At 41.9% G+C, this 12279-nt stretch overlaps 1 protein-coding gene across 2 annotated transcripts; it reads right to left on the bottom strand.

Annotated features, from left to right (window-relative positions):
* Nucleotides 1-311: 311 nt before the first annotated feature.
* On the bottom strand, nt 312-3163 carry LOC125892833 (potassium voltage-gated channel subfamily S member 2-like). Of its 2 annotated transcripts, XM_049583113.1 has the most exons (2): nt 2557-3163; nt 312-2246 (listed from the first exon to the last, which is right to left on the bottom strand). In XM_049583113.1, the coding sequence occupies exon 2, from the start codon at nt 2242-2244 to the stop codon at nt 805-807; it is 1440 nt and encodes a 479-aa protein (XP_049439070.1). In that variant the 5' UTR covers nt 2245-2246; nt 2557-3163; the 3' UTR covers nt 312-804. The 2 variants fall into 2 exon arrangements, with proteins under 2 accessions (XP_049439070.1, XP_049439069.1); XM_049583112.1 differs by lacking the exon at nt 2557-3163 and having other exon boundaries at nt 312-2456.
* Nucleotides 3164-12279: the final 9116 nt, after the last annotated feature.

Raw genomic sequence — 12279 nt, 5'->3', positions numbered from 1 at the left:
GTGGGCCCCCCCAATATACATTTAATTACTGCCTTGTTATGACATATTGATTAATAAAAGCAGTTGTTTTGTCATTTTAAAAGGGGATGTCATTGTCAAAATGCCCCAAAAAATAAAATCCTCTGAATAAACGTAGTCAATGTGTCAGCTCTGAATGGTTGTTGCTGTGCCTGTCAAACTGTTTTAGGTATTGTGTCAGTCACTACTATAAATCCCTCGCTACTCCTTCGGGCTTACTTATGTTAAGACACACTTGGGAAGATGCTGAAAGACCCTCGCTCTGCACATGAAAAACATGAGGAAGGGCGTTATGTATTTTTTGTTTAATACAGTTTGCTTCAACCACACATCTGAAGTAATCTTGTTGCAACAGAACAATAACACATCAACACTCTTTCAAAAGAGATACAGCTGGAGTTACTTTCAGACACATTTGATCACAACAAGTACAGCTGGAGGATGGACTACAGTGTGACACCATCTAGGACTGCAAACAACTACAGCATTCTCTTTCTTTTTAATCTTATGTGGTCAGATATTGGCCTGTTTGGTAAAGGACCATAATAATGCACAGTGAAATATCATATTCAGGCTGTCCTGTACATTTTCTCACGTTCTCATTTTGACTGACACATATATTAACACGTTATTGCACTGAGCTACAGAGAGGCAAACGGTCAGACATCAGTGGGAGGAAGTGGGCTTTTGATCCAGAGGCTTCAGCACCCCGGACAGCTCCTCATGCAGCCACATTGAATGAAAAGTGTCACCCAAACCTGACCGGGTGTCCTTGATAAAACCCTTTCAGTGTATGGATTCATTCAGACTGTGTTCACTGGGTGAACTCCGGCTCATGTTTGACAAGCTCGCCATGAGGGATTTGACTTTGTGTGCGTAATAGTTCCTCAGGTTGACCGAGGGCACCTCTTTTATACCCTCGTCGAAATCACAGCTTCTCATTGCGATCTCTAGCTGTTTTTGTCTCTTGTAGAAGAGAGAGAATTTATTGAATATGAGTGTAATCGGAAGCACAACTACTAAGATCCCGGCCAGGATGCACGCTGAGGCGGTCAGCTTGCCCGCTATGGACACCGGCACCACGTCTCCATACCCGACGGTGGTCATGCTGACGGTGGCCCACCACCAGCACGCCGGGATGGTGGAGAGATCCTCGCTGTCCTCTTTCTCCACCGTGTAGGCCATGACGGAGAAAAACGACACCCCGACGGCCAGGTAGAGAAGCAGCAGGCCCACTTCTTTGTAGCTGTTCCTGAGGGTGGCACCCAGGGAGCGCAGCCCTGTAGAGTGACGGGCCAGCTTCAGGATGCGGAAAATCCTCATCAGCCTCAGCACTTGTGCAACACGTCCCAGGTTGGCCAGAGCCGGGGTGCTCTCCACCACCAGGTTTATAAGGAGTGTCAGGTAAAACGGAAGTATGGACACAAGGTCGATCATATTTAACGGGTGCTCGAAGAAATGCAGAAGATCCGGCGCCACCATGAATCTGGCGATCAGCTCCAGAGTGAACCAGCCGATGCCAAAGTGCTCCACAGTCTCAAAACGCGGGTCTTCTGTGGGCTGCCCGTCACTGTCCAACAGGCTGAACTCGCTCATGCTGTTCATGCACATAGTTGCGATGGAGCCGAGCACCACCAGGATAGAGAGGATGCTGATGATGCGGCTTGCCACGGAGTAACCGGGGTTATCCAGCATTAACCAGACGCGCCTCCGTGCGCTCCCGAGCAGCTGTTTGTCAAACTTGGTGGCGTCGCTGTAAAACTCCAACAGCTCGTCAAAAGATGAAGTGGTGCTCCCTTCATCGCTTCTATCCTCCCAGTCCTCCCGTTCTTGGTCCATTTTCCTACAGTGGTAGGCGCTGCTGCAGCAGGAGTCGATGAAGAACTCGTTGATGCCCCAGTACTCGATCTCCTGGCTGAAGGAGAAGATGCACAGCTCCGCCATGACGTGCAGTCTCCCCGTGTTGTAGAAATTCAACACGTAGGGGAAGAGTGCCGGGTTCCTGTCGAAGTAAAACTCCTTCTCCGTGTCGTCGTAGTCGTCGCACAGCTCCAGGATGGACTCTTTGGACTGGCAGTGGAGTAAGCGCGCAAGCCTCGTTTCGGGGAACCGGGAGAGAGTGTCGGACTGGAGACGCTTCTTGAAGCCGCCCACGTTGATGCGGATGGCGGCGTTGTCATCCATGTGAGCCCTGCGGCCTGGTTTCCCCAGGGCCTGACCTGTCATGTCTGGAGAGACGGACACACACAGACGCATGGCGCACAGAGAGGAACAAAGAGAGACAGACAAAATCACATTGACACAAACAGAAAGAGACAGTCAGTACAAAGAGACACGCACAGAGGACAGAGAGAAAGAAAGGGAGAAAGGAGTTATTTTGAATTTAATATCATCCTTTGAGTTTTTTTTTTTTTTAGATAAAACACAAAATGCCCATTTGTTACAACCACGTGCTTTCTCCCTCCCTGTAGACAGTTAGACGAAGAGCAACATTTGGCTCCTTTGCAGCAAAAGCGCACGTAAGAACAAAGAACTTACTTCAAAGCACAGCCAGCTCACTGAACACCCAGGAGAAGACTTTGCATTTCAACTCCGGTGATGGCATACTGTAGTTTGTGGCCAAGTTATGGCCCTGTAATAACCACGGAGACCCCCGTCCCCTGGAGTCCAGACAGGCGCGCCTCTGTCAGGCTGATTTTCTCCGCTTGAACAGGAGAGGATGAAGTCTCTTCCAAAGGGAGTCGGCGCGATGTCAAATATGATGTTGCCTCCAGACAGAAATAAACTGACGGTCCCTTCTCAGATATTCCCGAAGGCTTGTTGGAGCTGGTAGTCCTTACATCCTGCATCCGCCGGGTTTTACTCCTCCTTCAGTTACAGGTATCGGCTACATTTAGTACATTGTATTCTGGGAGCCATAGGAACTGATACACGCCCTGACAGCCGCTTTTGGCTGTGCGAGGGAATTCCTCTCTCTCTTTCTCTCTCCTCTTTCTATCTGTTGCTGCGCAGCAACACGTAGCTCTCCTTCTGCACCGCCCTCCCGAAGTGATCTCAACATCACGGCGCTGAGGGGCGAGGCGCAGCTCCTCCAGGAGGAGAGGGGGAGTCACCTACTGAGGAACACACGGAAAGCACCGACACATTAGGCCTAAGTAAACTATTATGCGTTAGCGGTGTAACTGTAGAAATAATGGCTTTATACCAGACACTGTAGGACAAATGCTTAATATTTTGCATTGTAATTATCCTATTACAGTGATGATATGGGAGACTGAGCAAGCATTGCTATAATATCATATAATAAGATCACAATCTTGTGCAGAGACAGTTCCAGAATAAAGAAAGATTATAATGTCACTCTTCTGAATGGGGTCCTCCATCTATTTAGTATTGCATGTCCATAAAGTTGAGGACGCACAGGAGACAGAGACAGATATCTTGATTTTAAACCTCTGGAAAGGATCAAGCTCCAAAAAAAGGATCTGGATCCTGAAAAGAATCTGGATCCTACAATTCCCATGGCGCAACTCAGCTGCCTCTTTCATTAGAATCTCCCTGCATGGAAAACCTCTTACAACCAACTTCTTGTTTGTAATGTGGGTTATACATTAAAACTTTAAAGTCTCTAAACCTAAGCTGAGACGCTGATGACATCATTGGTGTTATTTTTCATTATACAAATGTTTCCACAGGCTGAAAAGTAATAATTTGCTTTATACACCCATTAGTGCAAACACATGTCAACAATATGGACATACCAACAAATACAAAGGTAACAACAAGTGTTACTGAGTTACATAACATCAAGGGAAACACATCATTTTTTTTAAAGATTTTTTTTTTGCAGAGCTGATTGTTGTTCTATAGATGTCTGTCATGTTACAAGTACTTGTCATGCCACAAGTATGGGTATGGTGATTTGTACTGAACACCTATTGAGTTTATCTGGACCGCTGAGTATGGAAAAGTACGGAAATGGGATAATGGAGTGCTACAGCAAATAAATAGGAAACGTTGAGAATTGTTTGATTTTGCAGTTTTATTGATGCTGTCATAGTCATTTTTCAGGGTGTGTGTCGAGATATCTATTTTTCCCTTGGTTGAATGTTTTAATTGGACATACTGTATGTATTGTTGTTTCTCAATGTCATATATGTCAATAAGGTCTTATGGTCAAAAATGTGATAGAGGAGTGTAATTTCGTCTTCTTTTTATTCAGTGGTTAATTAGAGGTTATTTATTTGCAGTGAAGTCTGGGTTGTGCCATATGTGTTTTTGTGGATGACTTCTTTTTATTTTATTGACTTTCCACCAAGCTGTCAGAGCTGAGGCAATTGCAGTGTTTTTGAAGCAGTTGCTGTGTTTGATTGTGTCACTGAGGAGAGGTACTGTAGGTCTGTGATTGCTATGTCTTGGCATTCAGTTTTTTTCTATACGGAGCCAAGGGTAGTGGTGATGGGTTGTGTGGATCCCTTTGATAAGATACTGTCATTTATTTGCCAAGTAGTAATGTTAGAAATGTGGTGCTTCTAGGACTCGCTGGTGTTTTGATTGCTGTTATGTAGTTAGGTTTTTGTTTTTATCGTAAAATTGTGTACCCAGTGTGTTGAACCATTTTGTTGTGGGTTGGGATTATTGTAAGTACCATCATCTTTATTGTAGCAATACATCCTGTAAGTAATAGTGGCAATGACATCCATCAATTTAATTTTTCTCTAAACTTTATGCCAAAAATCAATTTAATATTACTGTATAATAATAAAAATCATTGATGCACTAGTGACGAATGCTACTGTTGTTGTTGTTTGGAAAAATGTTAAATGTTACATGTGAGGACCAGCGCTGTTATGTAAAGGTTACGATTGATTGTCGAGTCTATGGTCATTGATCACACACATTCACTGTCATGCAGTGTGGATCAATAGAATTATGACATTCAGCCAGTGCCAATGTGTCCTCTCTTGAAATACTGTTTACTAATCCTCACTACAAAACCATGATGCTGTTTGATCCAAGAAAAAAAAGAGTGCATTCAACTCTGACCACCACCATCTCTACCATTACCCTAATCTCCTTTTATCAGTTCAGTGGCAACACCATTAATAGCCCTGTCTGGCAAAACACAAAGCCAGCATTAAAGCTCTGGCCTTGCACAGCAGCCTTACTTGTATTGATTAAGCGTTGAGGGTTTTGCTTTACATGTCCCAATGTGTCTAATGAAGATGATAGCGGCTGCAGACAAAAGCTGCCTTCTGAATTCCCTTGGGTGCTTGCTTGTTAGTATACGATCAGTTAGATCTTTGTCAGCAGGCATTTTGCACGAAGGAAAGGTGACATTGGAAAATTAATTACATCCAATATGAGTTAAGCCGAGCTGTAGAGTCGCAGCCCAAATGCCAGAATCAAGTGCTGGCATTGTACGTTTCTGTAAACCATGGATATGTTGCACTTGTACATTTCATATGCATTATATCAACGTTTCTAAAGTGATGTAGTTCCGATTATATATGAGCTGAATTTCTCATCAGAAGGAGGAGAGGATTGTTGATAGCATGAGGATGAAGACAAAACCAAATATTTTTCAACAAGACATCTGGGCATATCCAGCTGTGTTATTAGCGACCAAACCTGCCGGCCTCTGGGGATGTCTTCCTTACCCAACTAAGTGCCTAAACCTACGTGGTAACCACAGTGTTGTCACAACATAAAAGTTAAAGAAACATAAAGTTTCAGCATGTCTGCCAGAGGTATAGACTCGAGTCACATGACTTGGACTCAAGTCAGACTGGAGTCATAAATTTGAATAATTTAGACCTTACTTCATAAAACTTGCAACTCAAATTTGGACTTGAACATCAATGACATGACTTCATTTGGACTCCATTTTGTTTGAACCAATCCAATAGCATCAAGTCAAGTTGCATCGAGAAATATGAAGGACCAATGTTATGTCACTGAGAGCCAGTTGTAAAAAATGATAACAAAGATAATTAAGTTAGCTTCCAAAAACTATGCAGTGGTCAACAAAAAACTATTGTTGCCCACACAGAAAATATGAAGGTTGAAAATAAGAGAAGGAGATCCAATAACTACCAGTTTTGTTCAACATTTGAAGTTACACAGAAAAATTGAGGCTAATATCAACAAAGAAAGTGAGCTAATACTTTGTTATTGCCATATAAAGACATGTAATATTCTGCTTCTTTCTGTGTGTAAGGCTTCATTGTACCTGAAGTGAACTGTGTCCTTGATTTGTGTGTGAGAAACTTGGTTTCTAGCCGTTCCCACGACAGTCATCAGTAGAGTGGAGGCCTTTCTTTTGCCTTCCTTTTGCTGTTGCTCTCCTAAGCTTTAATTATATGATGGCACTGCATCTGTGATTCTTGTCAGACCTATGGAGGACACTCCAGGTGTCAGAGCTCTAACCTTTCACCTGAAATAAGACTGACTCTGCTATAAGTCTTATTATTTTTGTTTTATCACTTGATTAAATAACAAAAGAGACATCTTAATTGTTTCAGTCTTTATTTGATATATCATGATATTATCATTATTATTGATAATATCATGTTATTACTCTGTCGTTTAAATGGCATTACATTTTGGTGAAGCGCACACAATGACTTGGACTTGGGACCTGACCCAGGCTTGGGACTTGAGTGCAAAGACTTAAGACTTATTTGTGACTTGCCAGACTATGACTATGACACATAAATGTAACATTTGTAACATCCAAACTTAACATATCATTAGTTAGCAGAAGTTTACAATGCTAACATTTATTCTGGTGACTGGGTTGTGTCCTGAATCACTGATAAAAAAAAACAAAAAACATCAGAGTCGTCTTGGTTTGTTCAGTTTGGGCATTTAAAAAATGGGCCCATTTTTGGTCCCAACACACACTTCTAAGTAGCCGTGACAAAGGTTGTTGCTATCACATCATTGTGTTGAATGAGATGACCTAAAGTGAAAGCTTTAATAGCAGGCTGTGCCACTGTGATCGTCTCTTCTATCCGATGTCATTTACTGGCCACCCTGTTTAAGACACCGAGCTTTGCTGCATTTGAAAACACATTTAGGATCATCGGAAGCAATTTCCTACTTGCTGGATTGTATTGCAGTACTTATTTGGAAATATAACCAAAGGCAGCAGGCAGCGCTGGAACTATTTACTTCTAAATAGGATCTTTCACTCCCAGATTGTTATTTGGAGGCAGCCAGCACATTAATATTTCATCACGTTTTTTTTCCCTCCCAACAATTGCAGTTTAACATGAGCATGTAAGCCCATGAGATTGCCTGTGCAGATTGGTTCTTTACAGTTGTATTCACACACGCCATCACCTCAGTCTCGATGCTTTTAGGGGTTTAATGAAAACTAAAACCTATGCTCTTCAGGTACTCCCAATATGGTATTACAGATTATGTCACAGTACTCTACAGATCCTCTCCACCCTCACGCAGCAGATTTGTAGGATTTGTGAAGCTTAACAAGAACCTTGAAAGCACATATGACCAATCACTACTGATAAGAATATTGTGAAATTACAGACTTTTTATTATTAACTTGTGGGATCCATCTGTGGTTGTGTGGGAATGTTGTTTGATGATTATAATCCTGTTTAGTCTATCGTTATCCTTGTCCAGCAGGGTATTACTGAGCGCCTGAGCATCATCCTCTGTTCACTGAGATTCCTTGATGTTTGTGTATTATTCTGATTATTTCTCCTCATATTTCCTCTCACTGTGTAGGAATGCTTTATAATCCCATGCAGGCAACAGCATGCCTTTACTATGGCACATTTGGATGGCATTCAAATGTCACAGCTCTTAGAATTATTAGGTGACAGTCAGTGTTTATCCTTTACCTGCTGGGAAGTGTTCATTTTCTTAGCAGGTTATCTGATTTAGGTGAACATAATGGGTGTCTTCTCGCTCTGTAAGCCCCATCGGTCCTGAATGGTATCTCTGACGGCACACACACACCTCCTCAGATTTCATTAGCGTGGGTGAAGAAGCTTGATGTTTGTAACAATGTGTGTCATCAGGACTTTGTTTAGGATTACTGAGGCTCTAAATTATTTGGGCTAACCAGACTATCATCTGCAGATTATTCACTGACTGCTTTTCATTGAACTGAGCCGCTTTTGATTCATTCTTCTCCCACATGGTTGAGTTTAATGTGCTGCTTTGTGGAGGAGGAACTATTCCTCATAGCCCATTCCTGAACAAGCCTCCTTAGAAAGAAAGGCCTTGCTTTTCAATGAAATCTGCCTGTCGTACTTTATTTTGGCAAGTTTGGTGCATTCAACAAGTACAAACAATCAGTGGCAGAAGCAGGACTCAAATCCTTTATTAATGCAAAACCAATAATGCATAATGTAAAAATACTCTATTACAAGTAAAATTATATATATATATATATATATATATATATATATATATATATAAGACAGTCAAGAACAAGAATATATAGAATAAAAATTACTATGACAAATATGTACAATTGAATTGTTTTTAGAAGCAGAAGACTGTACAGTTTTGTGGAGGTTGTGCAAAATCATTGATCGGGGATGTGCAAAAGTTCACATTACAAAGAATATGTGAATTTGTTTAATGTACAAGGCTAATAGTCCAAGATGTGAATTAATGTAACACATAGAGAAGAGAAGCGACTTGTCAGTGCGGTTCTCTGGCCTTTTGTAAATGGGAAGAAACTGTTTATATGATGTGAGGTTTTGGTCCTGATGGACCTCAGCCTCCGGCAAGAGGAGAGTGATGCAAAAAGTTGGAGACCATGGTGGAAGGGGGCCGCGAAATCTTTCCTGCCCACTTCAGGGTCCTGGAGGTTTACACATCCTGGAGGGATTCCAGATTGCAGCCAGTCACCCCCATACCAGAACAAATGTTACGCTGCAGTCAGCAGCGTTTCATTTGGAATTTATGTCTGTGCTTAAGTAAAAGTATTAATTCTGCTGATATAGTATCTTATGAATTATTAGATTGGCAGTACTGATGCATCACTGTGTTGTAAGCAGGATTGATGTAGCTGATCGGAGGAGCTAGATAGTTAGATAGAAACGTAGTAGAAGCAGAGTAGAAGCAGTGAGTAATATACAGTAAACTCTTGTTTGGTGTTTTGCCTCACTAATATGCCTTTTTTTGGCACTGTGTCTCTTGGATGGCGGCTGCTTATGGTTTGGTACCTAGTTGTTATCTTTATATAAAGCCCTGAGCCTCACCTGTGTGTTCGGGGGGTACACACCCATAATTGTCCTGAACACAGAAAATAAGAAGAAAATTAGAACATACAGACAAAGGGCAGAGTCTCTGCAGAAAAACATACCACCACACACACCACTGGGATCTCCTGCATAGTATATCTTTAAGTGCAGTATATGAGTAGGCCTATATATTTTTTCCACCACTGCAAACAGCAACATAATGCTCAAAAACAATAATGAGTCTCAGTTATTTGAACTTCTATTACTCAAGCGCAATTCAATCAACCCCCAACTTAAAAGATGGGACAGGCTTTTGCTCTCCTAGCTGCAAAAACTGTGACAAAAATTCAGTATTCATGAGCTTTTTGATCATAGTAAAACACCTCCTGCATTTTAAAATCCCCGTCATTGAGCTTCTGCACACTCTTGGCAGGCTTCCATTCACATCTCATATCTTTTGATGGAGACCTTTTCAGAACCCCAGTATAAATTTAATCATGAAATAACAGCCCTCTTTATTGTTGTGTCTCAGCCCCGACAGCTGAACAGTAGATAAAAGATGTAAAACATCCCAGTATTAAAATGATCTATGGCACAAATTTCAAGCTCTGACCTTAAATAAAAAAAACACAAACTATTGTGTTTGCCTTCTGTGTATAATTAATTTTGAACAAAATGATGTAGGATTTGAAGTGAGAGATGCATTAGTTGGGTCAAAAACAGTATAAGCTGCAGCTTTGGTGCCAATATATTTCAGTTAAGTTGATTTCCAGGAGAACTTCGAAGACAATTTATGGTGGGTATGTTGAGACTGGGATATGGAGTAAAGGTTTCTCAATGAGGAACTGCTCTGAGCTCTTCGGGTACCAATCAATTACAGAGTTTTAAATCATTCTAACAGTTTCAAGCTTTCATTTTCAAATCTCATATTCTATAATCAGACCCACACGGTCAAGAGGAGACAATCAATCAGCCCATTAATCCCCTTCAGAGAGTCAAGATGACATTTTCTTCAGACTTTCAGTGAGTGTGTATGAGAGAGAAGAAGGGGTAGATAAAGGGTGGATGGAGAGGACTGAATACAGAATGAGAAGGAGACAGAGAAGAAGAGAGAAAGTAGGAAGAGGATGTGGTTATCTCTCTCTCCTTCAAAGCCTGAGGTGCAGGCTCAAGTGAGGACGTGTAGGAGTTTTTTGTGTTGACTAAATCTGCTGCTCCCTATCTTTTGCTCAGCTGCCTTTATCTATCTCTCTCCTTCCTTTGCTTTCTTTCCCACTCTCTCGCTGCCTTTATGTTCCTCTCTTAACATTTTCCATCCACCTCTTTTTCCTCTGTCCTATGTGTTTTTATTCCTGTTTTTATTCCTACAAATGTTGGAGGATTCCTTGCTTCGATCCTCCAACATTTGAGGTCAAGGTTCAACAATATGTTGACCTCATCCTTCACTGGAAGCAATAGAGTGTCATGTGATGCATTGCCAGGGGAATCCATAACCACTGGGGAAAAAGCAATGGCCCTCTATCCATGACAAAAGCTGTCAGTCAAAGCTCACTCTGAATCCCTGCCAGCACTGATGGATGAACCAGCACTCTCCAGAGAGATTTATGGAAATGGTAAAAAAAAAAAAGGGGACTGTGTTTAGTCATGTTAGTCCGACACGTGAAATAAAATGTGCTTTCATTCGTCTCCCCTCTTCCCCTTCACGCCACAGTAATCACATCAAATGGTCCTTGATTATTATGGCAGAGAAAGCTGGCTGACTCAGGACGGAGAGCAGAAGGAGCAGAATGAATACAGATGGAAACTGGAGAGGTGGATTCTCCAGCGCCCAGCTCTGAGAGTGTCAGTACAGTAATTAAACATATCAAATATTAACAAATTATTACACCCATGTCCATCTGACTCGAGTCTATGTGCTTGACATGATGAGCACTAATTGGCTCTGATGTTAAGCAATAATGTGTAACAGTTCCAACAGGGTGACCTAAATACAGAAGCAGCTCCATGACAATAACTGTGCTAAAGGTAGGGGTCTGCACACACAAGGATGGCTTCTTGCAATTTATTTCTGTTCATCAGCTTCATCTAGTAGCCTAGTTTTGATGGTCAGTTGGGAGCTCAGAGTTGGACCACTGTGTCCTTCACATTCACTGCTTAGTGGGAACACAAAGAACTTACTTTGATTGACTGTCCTTTACCCTCTGAGGATGAAAGGACTAGCATTGAGACATTGCACACAACTCTTTTCACCTTCTTCTTTTTAATCTGAATCCATGTTGTTCCTCAGGGTTGTCCAACTGCGGCACAGCTTCAATACACTACAATTATACATGCCAGCAGAGGCTGTCACAGGCCCCCCCTGAAATCTGATTGGCCACCCCGTTGCCTCTCATACCAGAGCAAGAAGGTGATAGTTGGCTTCTTATCATCAGAATCTCAATATGAAACATCTGTTAATTTTTCTTGCGGGGAAATCAATCAAAGAACCAGAAAACTCGACCTGTTTGGGCGTGTTGTTTCTTTGTAGGTGGGATGGGGCCCTCTTACATGTCCGTGTCATAATCTGTCCATGGCTATAGGCTATTTAGAGTAACAAATAGCAGCTATTAATATATATTACTTATATTAAAGGATCAGGGTTTTACATTTCAGTTTAGAGGGACAGTTCACCCCAGAACCAAAATGCATATTTTTCCTCCTACCTGTAGTGCTATTATTCAATCTAGATTGTTTTGGTGTGAGTTGCAGAGTGTTGGGGATGTCAGCTGTGGAAATGTCTGCCTTCTCTTGAATATAATGGAACTAGATGGCACTCGGTTTGTGGTGCTCAAGGCACTAAAAAATACCTTCGGATAACTCAACAGCAATGTCTCTCTCCAGAAATTATGACCTGGTATCTCGTCATAATCCACAGATCTTGTTGTGAGCGGTTTAATGTAGGAACTATTTTCTTTCTACCGAACCACACCCGCCAACGGGATCTATACCAACGGACGGGGATTTGACCAACACAAGTTGAGTGCCATCTAGTTCC

The sequence above is a fragment of the Epinephelus fuscoguttatus genome, linkage group LG8, assembly GCF_011397635.1.
Source record: "Epinephelus fuscoguttatus linkage group LG8, E.fuscoguttatus.final_Chr_v1".
Classification (NCBI taxonomy): domain Eukaryota; kingdom Metazoa; phylum Chordata; class Actinopteri; order Perciformes; family Serranidae; genus Epinephelus; species Epinephelus fuscoguttatus.
This window is presented reverse-complemented; position numbering and strand designations above follow the sequence as displayed.